General features: G+C 40.4%; 1 protein-coding gene across 1 annotated transcript in view; it reads right to left on the bottom strand.

The window, feature by feature from the left end:
* Positions 1-1,369: 1,369 nt before the first annotated feature.
* TEX26 (testis expressed 26) overlaps positions 1,370-18,064 on the bottom strand; it is a 31,332-nt gene continuing 14,637 nt past the window's right edge. The window contains exons 4-7 of the mRNA XM_044250656.1: positions 16,355-16,511; positions 8,487-8,663; positions 6,638-6,799; positions 1,370-1,474 (exon numbers count right to left, since the gene is read on the bottom strand). Of these exons, the coding sequence (XP_044106591.1) occupies positions 1,383-1,474; positions 6,638-6,799; positions 8,487-8,663; positions 16,355-16,511 (588 nt within the window). The 3' untranslated portion in view covers positions 1,370-1,382. The remainder of the gene's footprint in view (positions 1,475-6,637; positions 6,800-8,486; positions 8,664-16,354; positions 16,512-18,064) is intronic.

Here is an 18,064-nt window from a genome sequence, read left to right as displayed (position 1 = left end):
GATGATCTCTCAAGCTGGAGAAGGGCGGAATTATGAGGAAAAGTTACTGGAAGCATAGGGAAGTGTAATTCTTATATATTAATAGAGAAATCCAAATTTAGCAATGTTCATGTGTGATATTAAAAAACTGCTAGTATAGTGAAAAATAGTATGATTTAAAAATTAACAGTGTAAGGAGCACTTGGGTGGCTCAGTCCGTTAAGCATCCAGCTCTTGATTTTGGCTCAAGTCACGATCTCAGGGTTGTGGGATTGAGCCCTAAGTGGGGCTCTGCAATAGCCCCACTGTCCCTTCCCCAACTCACGCTCTCTTTCTCTCTAAAAATAAATTAACAGTGTAAGAAAAAAATAAAGAAAATTAGGAAAAGTAAGACTAAAAAGAACAACAAAGAATAAGAAAAAACAATTGGAAATCATAAAACCAAGTATGTCAAGCATCATAATTATTGTATTCTATCGACTAAATTCTTATATTAGTTATAATATAAAACCCCTACATAAGGTATTTCTAACAGCAAACTGAAAGAAATTTACAAAGAAAGATTGGAAATTAAGGGAAGGCAAATGTATACCAAGAAAAGGTAAAGAAAAACAAAGAGTGAATGGCAACCTTAATATCAATTAAAATGTAACTCATGGCCAAAATTATTAATGAAGTCAAAGAGGAATAGTATGTAATGAGGGGAAAAAAGTTAATCACTGAAAAAGCTCTATATGAGTCAAAAAATTGATAAACAACATAGCAGCTATATATATTATATATTTATATATACAAACATAAATGTATATGTAATATATAGTATATAAATACACATGAAACCCCAGAAATACAAGAAAATTAATGTAAACATTTTTACTGTGGGATGTTTTTAATATTATTCTTTCAGAATTTAACAGTTCAAATATACAATTAAAGCAAAGATATAAGGGACTTGAGAAATACAATAAACCATACATTTTTTTCTCTACTTATATTCATGTAATACACAAATCACACACTTAGCATAAAAGGAAACTTTGCTAAATTTCCCAAAGCAAGGATTTTTTCAAAAACTTTTGTATAGAAAGTCAACAATAAAATTTTTTTTAAATCCTCTAATTTTTGGAAAACTAAAAAACCTCTTCTACGTTATTTCTAGGTCAGAGATGTAATCAAAATTGAAACCATAAAGTAAATACCCAGAAGAGGAAAGGAAAAAAATTATAGCAAAACCTATTAGATACATTGGTGGGGGGAAGATTTATGGCCTTAAATGATTTTACTGTTTAAGAACAAAGTAAAACAAAACAAAATTACATAAATCCATGAATATATTATTTGGAACAAATTAGATCTTATTTTTTTCCATTATTGAGAAAATGATCCAGTGTTTTTATTGATTTTCAATTTTTTTCATCTGAACTGTTTCCTTTATTTTTCTGTCCCATGCCAAAGTCACAGTGAGAGCGGAGAAAGTGATCGAGAATTTGTCTGTCTGAAAATTACAGAAAAATAAGATAAAGTTTTCCATTTAACTATTAAGTGCTAAATAGAGAATTCTAGGAAGGAGGCAAGTATCGTATAAAAGTAATCTATAGACAAATTGGATAAGACCAAAATAATCAAAGGGTTTATGTCTAACACCTAAAAAGTCACAAGTGTTTAATTATTGATTAAAAAAAGAGTAAACTTAATATTTAAAGGATCAGCAAGGCTTCCTGGAAAAAGAATGGTGTTTTGAGTGAAGCAGACTTGGGTTTCTTTTCTGTCCTGGAGAGCATTAGCAAATCATGTGACCTCTTCATTCCTTCATTTCCTCATCTTTGAATACATAAATAGGACTCACCTTGTGCAGTTGTTGGGCTAGATTAGGAATGCTGTGTATGAAACACCTAGACAGGGCCTGGTCTGCCTTACCTTTTATGACCAAGAACACAGTAATAAATAGTCATGCCAAAAAAACAATACAGGCTTTGGTTCCCAGAGTTTCCTCAAAGCTGGGGCTGTTTTTCTACGCACCAACTGTTAGTGTGCCTTGCTATCTTTGACTGACAACTGACCATGAGAGGGCCCTTCAATTCCCTGGCCTCCACATCCTCATCTGGAAAGTTAAAGGAATCTTGTCCTGTTCTGAACAGCTATAGTTCCCTAATTCTCATTCCATATTTCCATACATATATATATGTGTGTGTTGTGTGTATGTGTGTATATATATATATACACACACCTTTTTAATATTACAGAGTGGAGCTGTAAAATTTTTCTCACTCCTAGCAATTGTCATCTGTGCAGCAGCAACCAAAAGCAAAGAAGAGTGGGAGTGGTCCCATGTTATCATGTGCAGTGTCCCTGTGACCTTCTCAGTGTCAGCTGGGGTCTAAAGATCAGGAGAGTGTGTGCGTGTGTGTGTGGTCCTGGCTTACTCTCCAATTCTTCCTGGTTCTTTGTTTTTGTGACCTGACATCCCCACGTTGCTCCATATCTTTTTTGACCTCAGCCTTGTCTTAAATTGAGGTATACTTTTCACAAAGTGAAACACACTGGTCTTTCATGAGCGGTTTGATGGGTTGATACCTGCGTGCATGTAACTTGTACCCTTATAATAAGAGCACTGCCACTGCTCCAAAAAGAGCTGTCATGCTCCTTCCCAGTCAACCCCGCCAAAACAGACCGTTCCGATTTCGTTTATCACAGAGAAGTGCTGCCTGTTGTTGGAGTCCTTTGAATAAAAGCAGTCACACAAAACGTAAGATCTATGTCTGGCTTCTTTCACTCAGCATCATGTTTTTGAAGTTCGTGTTGTTGACTACAATGATAACTGATTTTTTTTTTTTTAATTACCTAGCAGTTTTTCATTTTGTGCATATACCAGTTTTTCACAGCCTGCTATGGTGGAAATGTGTGTCGTATTCAGTTTGGAACTTTTAAGAAAACAGTGGCTGCGGACATTTTGTAGACAGTCCTTCAGTGGACACATGGTTTCTTTTCTCTTGGGTAAATACCCAAAAATAGAATTTCTGGGTCTTGGGGTAGATATAGGTTTAACTCTATGGGAAACTGCCAGATTTGTTACGAATATTACACTGACGCTACTATTTGACATGCCTACCAGCAGCAGATCTCTCTGTATTCTCAACATTTGCTGGTTTCGGTCCTTGTCATTTTAAGCCTAAAAGGTCTCTATATTAAATCTTACACCAAAGAGTTAATTTTAAATAATTTTAAATTTAAATAAGCAAGCAAATAAATAAAGACAAATCCTTCTTATGTCAAAGGTAAGCATATAAGATGAATCAAGTGCAGCATGAATGAATAAAAACGATGAGATGGTATCAAATTTAAAATCAACTTAAACAACTGTTCAAAAAGGCTATCAGTTGCAATTCAAATGTTACCCGTATTTATTATGTACAGATGCAGATTCATGTCTCCATGTTTTTGCTTATGCTGTTTTCTCTGCTCCCTCTGAATGGCCCTGCTTCTCAGTGTTGTGCTGATCCGCCCTTGACCCTTAAAAGAGGCCTCCTCAGAGCAGCCTTCCCTAATGCTCTTTCAAGCCCCAGGGGCAGGGGAGTACCCCTCGCAGACTTCTAATACACCCATAGACTACTTCGATTACAGAGCTTATCACATTACACCTGTGTGTCTGTCTCCCACTCCTGATGATGAGTTCTTTGAAAGGGAGGATTTGTTTTTTATTTATCTTTGTATCAAGTGATTTAGTCAGTCAATGAAATTCCTCCAGTCAGTGGATATATTCCCTACCGTACTGAATCACACCCTAGGAAGAAATGACCATTTGGATAGCCATATGCATGGGAGTTTTGACTGGAAGAGATGGGGAGTGAGGGATAGCTGAAAGACTCTGAAAATCAGATTTCAGAGAATTTTGTCTTTGAAAGGAAGAGGGGGGATAAATAGGGAGATGACAGTCTTTACTAATAAATAACGGAGGCGCAAAGGGGAAGCTGTTGGGTGGTCTGAATCACTCGGAGATTAAGATGATTCTGAAGACAGAATGGCCACTGGAGACAGTTCAAATCTCTCAAGTTGTAATAGAGAACGCAATACCAGAGAGCGATACACAGGATTACCGGAAACAACAGGTTTGCCTTCAGCTGCCCTTCTTTTCTTACTTCCCCAGCTTCATCTTGTCTTCCTAGAATCTTCTCTATCCCACCATCTCCCTTGCCCCCTGTCTTGGGCCATGATGGGCATCCTTTCTCTTCCCCTCTCCTTCAAAATGTACCTGTTCTGGGCCCCAATATTCTCTAAGAGGGAGAATCCAGCAAAATACTTTAAGCAAGGTGGTAATAACTCATTCAGCCTAGTGTAGCTGCCAAGTTTTTTATTCTCTTGCATACAGGCTCAGCCCGACCATGCAGGAGCTCTGCTGAGACACTCACCGTCCGAAAAGCATTAGCATCATCCCAGACACTAATGACAATTAAATGACTAGAAAATGACAAGAGTTTGGGGGCATAATAATTCAAAGGGAACCTCCTACTTGCTTGTCAGCTTCTAGCATAGCTGGCTGAGGAGTAGGTCATTCAAAAGCAAAACTAGGAAAGAGAAACTAAAACCCATAGATCCTATAAAGGCCCTAGTCTGTGCAAAATGGCAAGGCTCCGAGGCCTGAGCATCCAGGTACCTGCCCCCAGTGCCATCCTGAGGGCCCCAGGACAGCAGGATACCTGAAAAGCAACCAAGGCCTAGATCGGCCCTAAAGCTACCTTGTTATGTAATAGATCATGTCTCACTTGTCTGGGGAGAAAACCCAACTGGAAGAGTCCAACTGAATCAGCTTACGCTAGGAATCTTGGGAGAAGGTAGATCCAAGTAGAGCAGAGGCTGTCAAAGTACCTGCGGCGTCCTTGGTTCACCCTCGGGGGGCAACACCAAGGCTGGATTACAAATCACACACACACAACCAAGGACAGAGGTGCCAACAGCCACCTGGTTTTTCCACGCAGGCAGAGAAACCTCAATGCCACTTGCATTTCAAGTTCCTGGGCAGTTGGAAACCTCCATCTGCTTTGGGTGGACTCATCTGTTTGGGGTCAAACAGATGTGGCTCCAGAGGTGAAAGGGGTCCATTACAGAATGCAGACTACGGTTTTATACATATGAACCCAAGCTGGGAAAAACAATGGAAAGCAGGCTGGGGGTTGATGGGGAGCTTCTGTTTTGCCTCCCTGCAAGATCTGAGCAGCTGACCTCAAGGAGCCTCTTGTTTCCTTCTGCGGGGTCAAATTGGCCCAGAAGGATTTGCTGAGAGGAACCAAGCTCCTGATGGCAAACACAGGCTTCTGCTTGTGCCTTAGAGTGAGGCAAAACACCTGCTTCTGGTACTTCTTGAAACCCAACATTTGAGCTCTATTAATGGCCTTTGGGCCATCAACCTTCAGTCTGCAATCATGCAAGGTATCCTCTTCCCCTCCTTCCACACACATACACACCCATGCGCACCCCCTCACCAGACTTGCCTACAGTAAGGTTTCAGTTTTGTGTGGGGCACAAGATTCTAGCATTAAAGGGTTTCAGAGAGGATTTCAGAAGACTAAACTCTTCTTATTGTAGCTGGGGAAAGACAAAGGACAGAGATTGGGGACCCAAGACAGCTAGGAGGCAGGAAGCAGTTGGGAGTTAATAAGGACCTGGTGGACATTCCAAGTCAAGCCTGACCACAGGGCACAAAATAAGGCAGTGGCTGCCACATAATCTGAAGTGCCAAGTGGCAGATTGAAGGTGGTCCATGGCATGTGGGAAGAAATATTAGAACCTGTATTTATATTCTACATATTTATGTTCTATAACATTATATTATATTGCTTTTTACTTCCTTCTTCAGCATTTAATATGTTTTATAACTTACATAATACACTAGTTTAGTGGGGCATGAATATTCTTTATAGAAATAAATATGCCTGCATGGGGGCATATGCTCAAAAATGGGGAGTAACAGCAAGTGTGATCACCAGCAGTGGATCCCGAGGGCAGCTGGTAGAAGAGTTTCGCCTCCTCTCCTCCATCTCCTATTCTCTGAGTTGACATTTTACACATGCACAGGCTGACCAGCCATCCTTGAGATGCTCCCAAGCAGATTCCAGTCCCCAGGCCCAGAGCTGGGTTAAGTCTTCATAATACAACTAACACTGCCCTGAGAATGGCCTTTGCCCTTTTGGAGGATGTTCTACACAGAGATTCTCATGTACCCTAAAAAGCCTATCACCAAAAGTACCATCAAACAGGCAATAAAGATTATGTAAGATAAAACAAAACTGTGAGACAGCACAAACACCCACAGAAGAAATCACTTCACTGTAATAAAACCAGAGATTATCCTGGAGAAATGCAACCATGAAGCTGATGGAGCGAAATGAGTGAGATCAGAGAGGAGCGAAAGGCTGTTTCTTTTTTAAGAAGGGGGGCTACAGTCCCTGGGGCCTCTTTTAAGACAAACTTATTTTCAATGGGTTGATTTTTACACAGAACTATGGGATTTCTTTGAGGCAGTGTTTATCTTCTTGTGGACATTTAGCTCCAGTGGCTAAACATTGGAACGATTTCTATTTGGCATGAAAAGCAACGTATTACTATCTGTAAATTTATTCAATAGTAACTCGAGACCTCCTCCCACCTTTTTAAGACCTCCTACCTTTGTAAGAAACACCCTGAAGGTACTCTGTGACTTGAGAGGGAGTAAATGAGTCTAAAATCGTTAAGAAATCCAGATGGGATTTTCCATAATCGCTTTGATATATAGTCTGCTTCTTTGTGCGTTCTTGATTCCTCATGTGGCTGTGTAGCACAGCAGGGACTAGGCGGACACAGGGGAAGGAAAGACACAGAAGCTGTCATTGAGCAAAGAATTCCAGCCCTTATTTGTCAAACACACACCCAACAGCCCCGAGCCCCACTTGGAGTTTAGTCAGCATCCTTGGGTACTGGAAAGCGAGCCACAGTAGAATACACTCATCCCATGATTCAGGCTATGCAGAGCTGCTGAGACTCAGGAGGGTGGATACTAGCAGTGGGGGTGACTGGGGCTGATGGCCCAGAAAAGTTCTCCCTGATATCAACTCTTCTGCAGGTCAGCATGGTGGGATGGTAATATTCACCAGCTCCTTAGTAAACAAATGCCTTCATAGAAGCTACTTTCCCTTTCGTGCCATCTCCTGAGCAGACAAGGTGACACCTTAAGAGGAGTCCCTCAGTGATCAGTGAAAATATGTCCATCCAGCACTCATTGCACATTTAGACTAATAAATAATTCAGACTGATGTATCATGTGCAAGCAAAATCAAAATCATTTGTTTGAATCTGAGTATTGTTCATTTAATGTGGGTTCTGATAGTCATGGAATTATTGGGGCAAAAAATTGGTGGGTGGCTCATTGGTTAAGCCTCCGCCTTTGGCTCAGGTTATGATCTCAGGGGCCTGGGATCATGCCCCACATCCAGCTCTCTGCTCAGCGGGGAGCCTGCTTTCCCCTCTGCCTCTCTGCCTACTTGTGATCTGTCTGTCAAATAAATAAATAAAATCTTAAAAAAAAAAAAAAAGCAATGAAAACATGATGCAAGACCCTAATTTCTACAACATGCCCAACCTTTTAAATCTTAAGGACACCTTATATACTGCTTTTGATCCTATATGTATCTTTTACAGGGACCACCAGCTGGTAGGAGGAAGTAGAACCAAAGCCAAAGCCAAAGCCTAAGGAAGGGAGGTTCCAGCTGTTGAGAACTTTCCAACAGTATCCAAAAATGAAAGCGTTGTCTTGGGGGTGGGGCACTCCCCCCAAAAGTGATGACATAACCCCTTGGCAAGGACGGGATAAAGGGGATTCCCATATGGTGTGAGGATCTAGATGAGGTGATTTCTAGGCTGTCTTCTAACCTCGAGATGCTAAGCTTCTATCCTTGTGATTTTTGTCTACAGCACTACTTGGTTCCAACTCCATGCCAGGAATAGATCACTATCTCAGACTGACATGAAATTATACATTTAACCAGTAGCTTCGAAATGGCTTAGCCATGGGACTTTTGAAAACCTCTGTTGAAAACAGTAGGAATCAGGATCATTAGAACGGTTGTCATATCTGAAGATATTTGATAGATGTACCATGTGGTTAAACCTCTAGTGGATAACTGACAAGTCTAATTTGAATCCTACCCAGTCTCTTCTTTGGTAATTTTATAACAACTGAAGCCTTCCTTTTGTTTTCCAATTCCAACAACTGCTTCCCCGCCGCCCGCCGCCCCCCCACCACAAGGCAGAGCATATATTCATTCCATAGCATATGCAATCAGTTCTTTTCCAAGACTTACTCATTCCTTGGGTTTGAAGCTAGACAGAGTTTTGATTCCTTGCAGGGATGCAGAGATAAGTGGCATTCTTCCTAACTATTACCAAGATTACCTGCCGGGGCCCTGCATGCCAAAGAATCTTGGAACAAGAACAGAATCTCTGAAGTTGCTTTCAAAGCTACAGGTGTACTTACTTACCTAGACCCTGAGAAGCAACTGGTAGGCTTGAGTAGCATCCATATTTGAAACTAAAATCCTGCAACTCGGGAATTTTAGCTGGAACTTGGTAATTCCGTCGAAATTCAGTGTCTGCGGGTCGGGGAAGTAAATTTTTCCATTCCAGAGACATCGGAGAACTTTCCTTAATCTTCTGAGCTGGGGTGGGATTACAAGTGTAAAAGTCCTTGTAAGCTATTTAAAATAAGAGTCCTATTTTCCCATTTTGCTTCTGGCAGTACCTTCCAACTGGTCACACTAAACCTGCTCTTCTTGTATTTAGAGGTACAATCAATGTAGTTTTTATGGATCTTTCAACCAAGAAATAATTTTCTGCTTTATCAGGCACAGGAAGTGTATGCTCCAATGTTCAGAAGCAGCTTCTAATGAAGATATTGTATGTCAGTTAGGAGCGCTCTTTTGTTCTGCTAGGAGGACACAGAAGGCATTCCTCATTTCAGTAGTCCTTCCTAGTCCTGGGGCAGGGGTGGGGAGCAGAGTGAGAGAGTTTAGGTGAGGCTAGGGTTGACATATAAAACATAGGATGCCAGTTAAATTGAATTTCGGATAAATAATGAAAAATTTCTTGGCGTAAGTGTGTACATGGGCTCATTGTTTATCTACTATATATAATCATTCAAATTTAACAGGTCATCCTTTATTTTTATTTGTTAGATCTCACAGCACGCTAGATGGGGCAATGCATATCATTCGCATTATCTGGAAAACCACCACTTGAAGCTTACCCCTTACTGCTGGAGGATTAGGTAACATTGCTGTCATCGATGGACAATTGCACTATTAGTTCTTTGAAACAACTCCACTAACAACTATTCATTAAATATCTAAGAAGCACTGACTAAATGCCAGGTTCCACAAGCACTGCCAGATTATTAGAGGACTTGCAAGACATGTCCCTTAGAGTGAGTTCATCCCCAATTCTTGCTATAGTGTTGGTTCAGAATCACATCTTATAACACCAACTTTATTCAGGACAAAAGTGTTAAAAATATGGGTATCAAACACAATATCCAAATAGCGCCAATTACTATTGAAACTAAACTCGAATCTTGTTTTGAACTCATTTTTCGATAGGTCTTTTCAAAATAAATTCAAAAGTACATCAAACAATATATGATGTTATCTACTGGCATCCAAAAGCGTTTTACTATTGGTTTTTTCAAAAATTATCTCTGTCTAGACCAGAACAGTGAGAGAAAGTTTCACTTCATGCTGCCTCTTCATTTAGATGAGTCAGGAAAAGAGGACGACGTGATACTCAATGGGCCTCATAATGACCTCATACACGCCCCAAGGAGAAGACAAGGTTATATGGAAGAGGCAACTCTAGGACTTAATATTGGGACATCTCATGATATTTTGAAAAATCATCTGGCATTGTTCTTGGCAAGCACCATCTGTAACTTGATTTTTATAAATTACTAAGAGTTTTATAAGAGAAAAACATTCCCATTGAAGTACTTGATACATACGCTTATCCCCCTTCCCTAGAGCTACCACTTAATAGCAAAATGTTTTCAGTTCCTATATGTATTCTGTACCAAAATTAAAAATAATGTAGTCATTGTTCTACCTCGAGACAACCTCAAACTAGTGTGATTAGAAAGATATATACAGGAAAAACAGATATGGAATGTGATGTCTTAAACCTAACACTTGGAACCATGGTTCTCACACAGAGATAATATATCCGACTTACCCAGGAAAGTTTTTCCAAAACACACTTCCTGAACCTCATCCCAGACATTGAGAAGCTCTAGACGTGGGACCCAGCCACTTACATTGTGAACAAGCTCCCCATATGCTTAAGAATCACTCCCTCGGAGCCTTCAGTAGGTGCTACAGAAGGCCAGAGAGAATACAAAGAGCTCTGCTAGGGGAGGGAAGGAAGACATGAATTAAAAGGCAAACACGGCAAAGATGTGCTTTGATGACATGTCAACACTGAAGCAGAAGGAGAAGCAGAAGGTACGCAGTGTGTTTGTGAAGTATGGTTTGGCTGGTAAGAGGATAAGGTATGCAGGGCAGGGAGAAGTAGCTGAGGTGAAGAGGAGAGGCGAGGGTCAGTTTGCAAAGGGTCTTGAGGGACTGTTCTACGTTGTTGGGTCAATGGTCAAAGGAGCGAGACTGATACAAAGTGAAGGTCAAGCAAAGCTTTATTTTGCACCAAGCATTGAGAATCAAACTGACGGGCCAGGCCTGTCTCCTGCAAAGAGGCAACCTCTTTCTGCCTTACAGACTAGCTTTTAAGGGCAAAGGCCATGTGGTTGGACCTGGCCACGCACAGGTGGCCAATGAAATTGTAACACAGAGAAAGCTGTACAGTCCTACTAGGTCACACATAAGTGACCAATTGAATTACAATTTACCCTATAGTAGATATTTGAACTAGCCTATCACCTTGGTCAGAATTGGCGCCCAAAAGGCACCCAAAGGGCAGGGCCCATACTCCTTGGTAGCTAGGGAGACAGTATGCACCCCCACTGATTGGATACCTCCACCTGGCCTGACCCACCCTTGTATCTGGGCTTTGTTACCTGGGACTGGTTTCCGGGACTTGTTTCTAAGTAAGTTCCCGGGGGGTGGGGGGTCAGGGTCAGGGTGGAGCTGCTCTGGCTAAATAGGCCCTTACAACATACATCACGATGAACCAGCATAGTGGAGCCCCTGGAGATGAGGACCCAGAAAAGACACAACTCAGATCTAGATTCCCTGAGTTCCTTTGAAGATAAAGTTAAGTCTTACTCTTCATTGATACCTTGCACTTAATAAAGTAATAGACCTCACTAAATGTTTATTAATGAGGGAATGAAAGAAAATAGAACAGAAACAACCTGAACCACACTCTAGTGACTATGTGATATATGCTTACAGTAATCTTTAGTTCTTCTCAATTGATGCTTTTATTGCCTTTTTAAAATTTCATGTTAATGAGTTCCTTCAGCATTATTAAGAAAAGAAGTTCTTGATACAAAGGATCCCACCAACCCCTGAAGTCCCCGTAGGGGTATTGAAGTTTGGATGGACAGGATAACCATGACTCACAGATAACCAGACCCAATGCTAACTGCACCTCCAAGGCCCAGAACCCTCCCAGGAAGCCATCCCTGTTCCTCAGGAGCTCAGCTCCCTCTGTTTCTTTTTCTCTTGATAATAGTGATAGTACACTAATGTAGTTATAGCCCAAAGAGAGAAACTGGCCCATTTAAGATTATTATGGCATTTGCAGAAAGGCCCAATTCAAAAGTACATCTACAGCAAAGACTATTCAAAACCAGTGGGACCACTGGCACATAATCTATATATCCAAGTGAGAACTAGTTCTACTATCTCTGCCTGCTGTTCCAATTCATCAAAGCCAAGTTCTCCAAGCCTGAATCTGAAAACAAGCACCCTTTAGTGCTTCCCATTCATTTGCTTTAATTCCATGATGAGGATACAAAGATAAGATATGGTCCCTATGTTCCAGATGCTTAAAGCATTAGAGAAACAGATACAAAGAGAGAGAGAGAGAGAGAGAATTACAATATTAGGTGATAAACCCTACAAAAGAGATAAGAATAAGATCTATAAAAACATATAGGAGGGCCACCAATCCAAACTTGGAGGATCAGAGAAGATTCCCAGGAGAGAAACAAAGCCTATATTTAGACTTAACTTACGGATAGACATAGGCTAAAAGAAGAGAGGGACAGGTGTTCCACAGAAAGGAAGCAGTGTGTGCAAAAAGCATAAGGCTGCTGGGGGCATGGTGAGTCTGGAGAAAGGAGAACAGTCAGTCTCGCAGGGAGAGTGGGGGTTGTCGAGGTTGAGAATGCTGGCATGGCAGGCAGGGACCAGATTGTACAGACTCACATTAAAGCATTTAGCTTTTATCCTGAGGACAATGGGGAGTCAATGAAGGGTTCTCAACTGGAAGGTGATATCAATTTGCACATCTGGAAACTCACTATGGCTATAGGATGGGCTATGAATTGGAGGCAACAAAACTGGAAAGGGAGCTGGATTAGAGGTCATACAAGGAGGAGACATGGATAGCAGTGGCTTTGGGGAGGAAGAGAAGCAGATGGAGCTGAGAGATTTAGTAGAGACTCTTGGCAGGTCTTGGGTATTTATCTACACATGGGGAAATGATAATTTGCACACACTGAAAGGACTTTGATTAGAAGCTCGAAGACATCTTTTAAGAATGCTGACATTTCAAATGTCTTCCCCTCACCCTTAATGTTTATCTGAAGTATGGAGGTCTTTTGATTCTATACTCCTCTAACTTCAAAAAGTGCACTTCCAATATATTTTTTTTTCCGTCATTCAGCAAATATTTGCAGAGCATCTCCTATACACCTGGACTGGACTATATATATTGCACTAGATTCTGAGTGAATAAAGGCCTTTGGGGCACCCGCTGAATAGTGGAAGAAAGAGCAAAACAAAAACAACAAAAAAATAAGAATCAGTAAACAAATGACTGCAAAGTGCAAGGAGCTAGAAGGTAACCAATGAGAGGGCAGCACACCTCTTCAGATAAAATAGTAAGGAAATCTCTCACAGGCAAGGTGACATTTAAGCTGGCATCTACATAATGACACAGTAAAATCACAGAAGGAGCTGGAAGAAGAACAATGCAGGCAAAGGGGGGCAGCCTGCACACTGGCTGAAGGTGGGGGGGGAAATGGCATCTTATAGGAGTTTAAGATGAGACTCCATGAGACTGGAGCCTGGTGAATGAGGAAGATGGAGTGAGAAAGAACAGTGAGGAAGGAAGCAAGGTCCAGGCCAGCCTTGTATGACAGAATGAACAGAAAAAAGGGAAGGTTGGATTTTATTCAAAGTGCAATGCAAAGCCAGTGAAATAAAGCAACAGGATACTATGATCCAATTTAGATTCATAAAAGATCATCTATATTATATTTTACTCCTCCTTCTCCAAAGTTCACCAGAATGATAGATAGAGGTCAACACATTTTTAGAAGATGTAAGTCAAATACAGATGTTTCGAATTAATTAGCAAATTAGAGGAAGCTAAAACTAAGTGACTGCCGAAGACTATAACGAAACAGTGAGCTCAGCCACACTACAGAACCCCAACAGGTTTCTGTAACAGGTGCAGGGAAAGGCAGATACTGCAGCTCAGGCTGAAAACAAGAGGCCTGGTGAAAGTTTACATACGGAGTGAATAGAGTTCCTGCATCATGTTCTTAACTTCATGAGTCATTTGACTGTCCTTTCCTAACCAGAACTTTATTAGGTGCAAATCTGAACCAAAGAAGTTTGGGATGCTACAACATCAGGCACAGTGGGAGGTGGGAATAGTGGGATGCTAAAAAGGAAAAAGAAGGGTTCGGTGAGAATCTGCACAGCAAGCAAAAAGATCCCAGTTACCTCCCCAATCCTACTCTCAGAATGCCAACAGCCAAGTGTTTGTCTTCCTGGAGAAACTCACCTAAAATTCAGGCATTTGCAGGTTTCCCAACCAAAAGCTTTCACCTAATCACCTAAAACAAGCACCAGTTAACAAGCAACCTTTCTATATATAGCTTCCAATCAGATTTGAGTATCTCCCTTGAGTATCTAAGGTGAACCTTAGAGATTAATATTTTCCATATACTCACTTCAAGAAACAGAATTGTCCACAGAATTGAGACAAGTTTCATAAGCATCACAGTAAATCTGCCTCTGCTCTCTTGTAAATTTGAAAAGATCAGATTTTCATTAGGCCATTAAAACATTCAGAGAAAATAGAGACAAAGCAAGAAATAGATGAAAATGTTGAAAATTAAGTATATCATAAATATCCTAAAATTTGTAAGAATTACTACATATATAAAATAAAAACAGAATGCTATTTAAAAAAATAATCATGTTGAGGGCAGGGGGTCTATATATTGCAGTAAATATCCTTATTAATTTTATTCATTGAACAAAAAAATTAGCAAGAAGGAGGACAAGAGATTGGACACTAAAAACTCAACAGTAGAATTACATTAAAAGGTAAAGAATTTTTCAAGTTAGCAGAAGAAAAATACAAAGAGAAAGATACAGGAGAGAAAAGATAAGAAAATTGGAGGATCAATCTAACAAATAAGAGTCCCAGAAGAGAACAGAAAAAAGAGATGGGAAAAAAGTAGGAAGGAACTATGCAGGAAACAATGCCCAGAATTGAAGGACATGACTATAGCTTCTAGAGCCCTTGAATGTCCAACATAATCATTGGCAAAAGATTATTACTAATGCATACAGTTGTGAAATTTAGAATGTCAGGCATAAAGAAAGGATCTTATGTGCGTTCAGAAAAAAAAAAAAAATACAACAGGCTCAGGAATCAAAATGACATCAGTCTTCTACAAAAGAAATCCTGGATGCTAGAAGACATTTGGAGGAATGGATTCTTAGGGAAAGAGATTATCATCCTAGAATTTTATATCCAGTCAAACTATCAGACAAATATAAGGAAGAGAAAAGGAGATTTCCAAATTGGGAAGCATACACTCAAAAAAGTTCCTCCCATGCACTCTTTCTTAGGAAACTACTGGAAGATGTGGTTCAGCAAAGCCAGGGAAGAGGGATAAGAATGAAGAAGAGGAAATAAGATCCTATGCAGGCAGAGGCCAAAGAAATTTCCAGAATGATGAAAAAGGAAGTCCCGGGGCACAGTTGGTCAGCAAACCCACAAAACAACTAGTCTAGGTTAGAGGAAAATGATGAAGGGTGTCTGAAAGATGACCTGTAGGAAAACTACTGGAAGTGGTAGAATGTTTGAAACTGTGTTTGGAAAAAATCCTGGTAAGTATGTGACAAAGTATTTGGAAAAAAGTAGTGATAGGGACATAGAAGACTAAGCATATTAAAAAAAAAAAAAAAAGAGGCAATTATTAATTCTGGTTAAAAAACAAAATTAAAAAAAAAATGTAAAGGAAAGGAAACAATCATAAAGTACCACCTGGCTCAGTGGTGAATGTTTACATAATCATATCTTCCTATCATCATAATATAAATATTAGCAATGAATTAAGCAAGAATTTGTAATATAATTTTTGAGAGAATGGATGGAAGGGGTGTGAGAAAGAGTTACAGGAAAGCCAAATCCTTAACCACCATAACAGGAAGTCAATAATAATAATGTCTAAAATTGATGAATCAAAAATAGCAGTATAGGGGCGCCTGGGTGGCTCAGGCGTTAGCGTCTGCCTTTGGCTTCGGTCATGATCCCAGGGTCCTGGGATCAAGCCCTGCTTCAGGTTCCCTGCTCAGCTAGAAGCCTGCCTCTCCCTCTTCCACTCCCCCTGCTTGTGTTTCCTCTCTTGCTATGTCTTTGTTAAATAAATAAATAAAATCTTAAAAAGAAAATAGCAGTATATGCATATAATTTTAAAATATAGAGGATTACATAAGAAACAGTTAAAAGGATTGAACTGATTATCAATAGGGTCAAAGAATGGCTGTTATTTGGTAATAAGCCCTTATGCTATTATTTGATTTCACTGTATACATGCATTAGTTTAATAGAAGTACGTTTCAATTTTTAAAAATAACAATGACTGGAAACAGCATGTTTAACTTGACCACTTCATCTTCTCCAGGTTCTTCCATCCTCATTTCTCAGGCCCAGGAAGGCTGTCCCTTCAGGCTACATGTCCTATTGCGTGTACCCACAGCATTTTCCACGTGGTGCACCTTTTCATACTTGACTGTCTTTGTTTACCATATTGCCTTTTTCTGTGTCTATATTGTGAGTTCCTTGAAAGAAGACACCGCATCTGGGGTGTTCACCACAGCAACTCCAGTGCACAACACGTAACCAGGAAAAGGAGAAAAATGAACACGTTTACCTTTTGCTTTGTCCACAAAATCTCTTCTAGTATTGGAAACAAACTGATTTGATATTGCCTTCCTAACCTCTTCCTCTGTAGCAGTGATTTTCCAAGGGAGATAGCTCTTTATTGATGCCGCTGGTTGACCTTGAGGTAGTGTCCAGGAAAAGATGTCCTATGAATACAAACACAGTTTTTAAGAAAATCCATATGGGTTCCCGAATTGAATGAAGACTCTGAATATCTGTGTGTACATATTCCTCTGGGCCCTTTACACCACGCTACCACACTGCATTGTTTGCAGGAGCCTTGTCAACAGGAACCAACAATTTACACAGCTGTAACACAGGTACTTTGTAATTTCTTTGACTTTTTCATATTGAGACAAGAAAAAGTGATTGCAAAGTCCAAAGAGTTGTACTTGCAAACAGAAATCTCCAGCCAAGACCAGAGGAGAAGACTCATGCTAGCTTTGGCTCTAAGTGCCCAAGCAGATAGCTGCTGCCTCCCCTCAGAGCCCTAAGTTTCGAGACACACTCAGCCACCCATGGAGGCCTCAGAATGAGCATGTAGGAGGGCAGAGGGCAGGCTCTCTCTTTGTCTTTGTCTGCAAAGAAATTTTATGATCATGAAACTTGAAACCTCCAGCACCTCTTTCCATATCCCACTCTCTCATAACCTTGCTTCCTACTTCCCTGAGAAAACTGAAGCCCTCTGATGAGAACCTCCACACACAGCCCACCACACCACCCAGCCACCACATCTGCACTCACTTATGCTGTGATGGGAATGGAGCAGCAGATGCTTTTAGCAGGGCCCACTGTGTCTGGTACACCACAGTCCACTGCATTTAGCCCACACTGGCCCATGACCCCCAAAATTCTCACTCCTCTCTTGCAACTTCCATTTCTCCCTCTGTTTGGGGTCATGGTTGCCAATATCCAAGCTTGCCTTCATTTCTCTTAGAAAGGAAAACTCTCTCTTCACCCTATCTTCCCTTCTAGTTATTAAGGTGTTACTCAGTCTGCCTTTTACTGAAATTCCCCCAAAATAGTTACATATATTCCCTGTCCCCAAAATGTGTCTTTAAAGTGCCTTTTAATCTTCAGGGTCCCTCCCCGTTCCCTTCTTTCCCTTATAATCTATTGAAGAAAAAATGCCATTTGATGTGAAGAGGTTCCCACACTCTGGATTGTGTGGAATGTCTACACATTATTCAGGATACCAAGTTCCTCTGTTCCCTGTATTTCCTGTAATTGGCAGCTAGATCCAGACTGACTTCCACATGGGACAAATCCCTTTGGCAAGACTGTATGTGGCAAGAAGGACCATAACATAGAGCTGTTTCTCTTTGTGTGATGTTAGCAGCTATTGATGCTTAATGCCTAGATTAATGGATACAAAGGGGTGATATTCCATCACTTATTTTTCATTTATTAGCTAGAACATGCTCATAAAGAGACATTTTCCCTCATCTACCATTTAGCTTACCAGTGGCATAGTTCATATAGATAAGGCAGAAAGAAAAGCTTGATCTTTCCCCCTTTGTCAGTTTTTAAGATAATGAATTGGTTTTTATCATCCTCTGAAAGTGTCACCAGTTTGTGTGTGTGTGTTTACAGAACTCACAGATCTAAGCATATTCGATGTGTTTCAATCTATTGCATATATTATCCTTATAGAAGCTCAAATCATTTTTGGCCTGTAGGTACTTCTTTAATTTTAATA

Source organism: Neovison vison, chromosome 5 (assembly GCF_020171115.1).
Source record: "Neovison vison isolate M4711 chromosome 5, ASM_NN_V1, whole genome shotgun sequence".
NCBI lineage: Eukaryota > Metazoa > Chordata > Mammalia > Carnivora > Mustelidae > Neogale > Neogale vison.
Note: the sequence above shows the minus strand (reverse complement) of the source record. Positions and strands in the feature narration are given on the sequence as shown.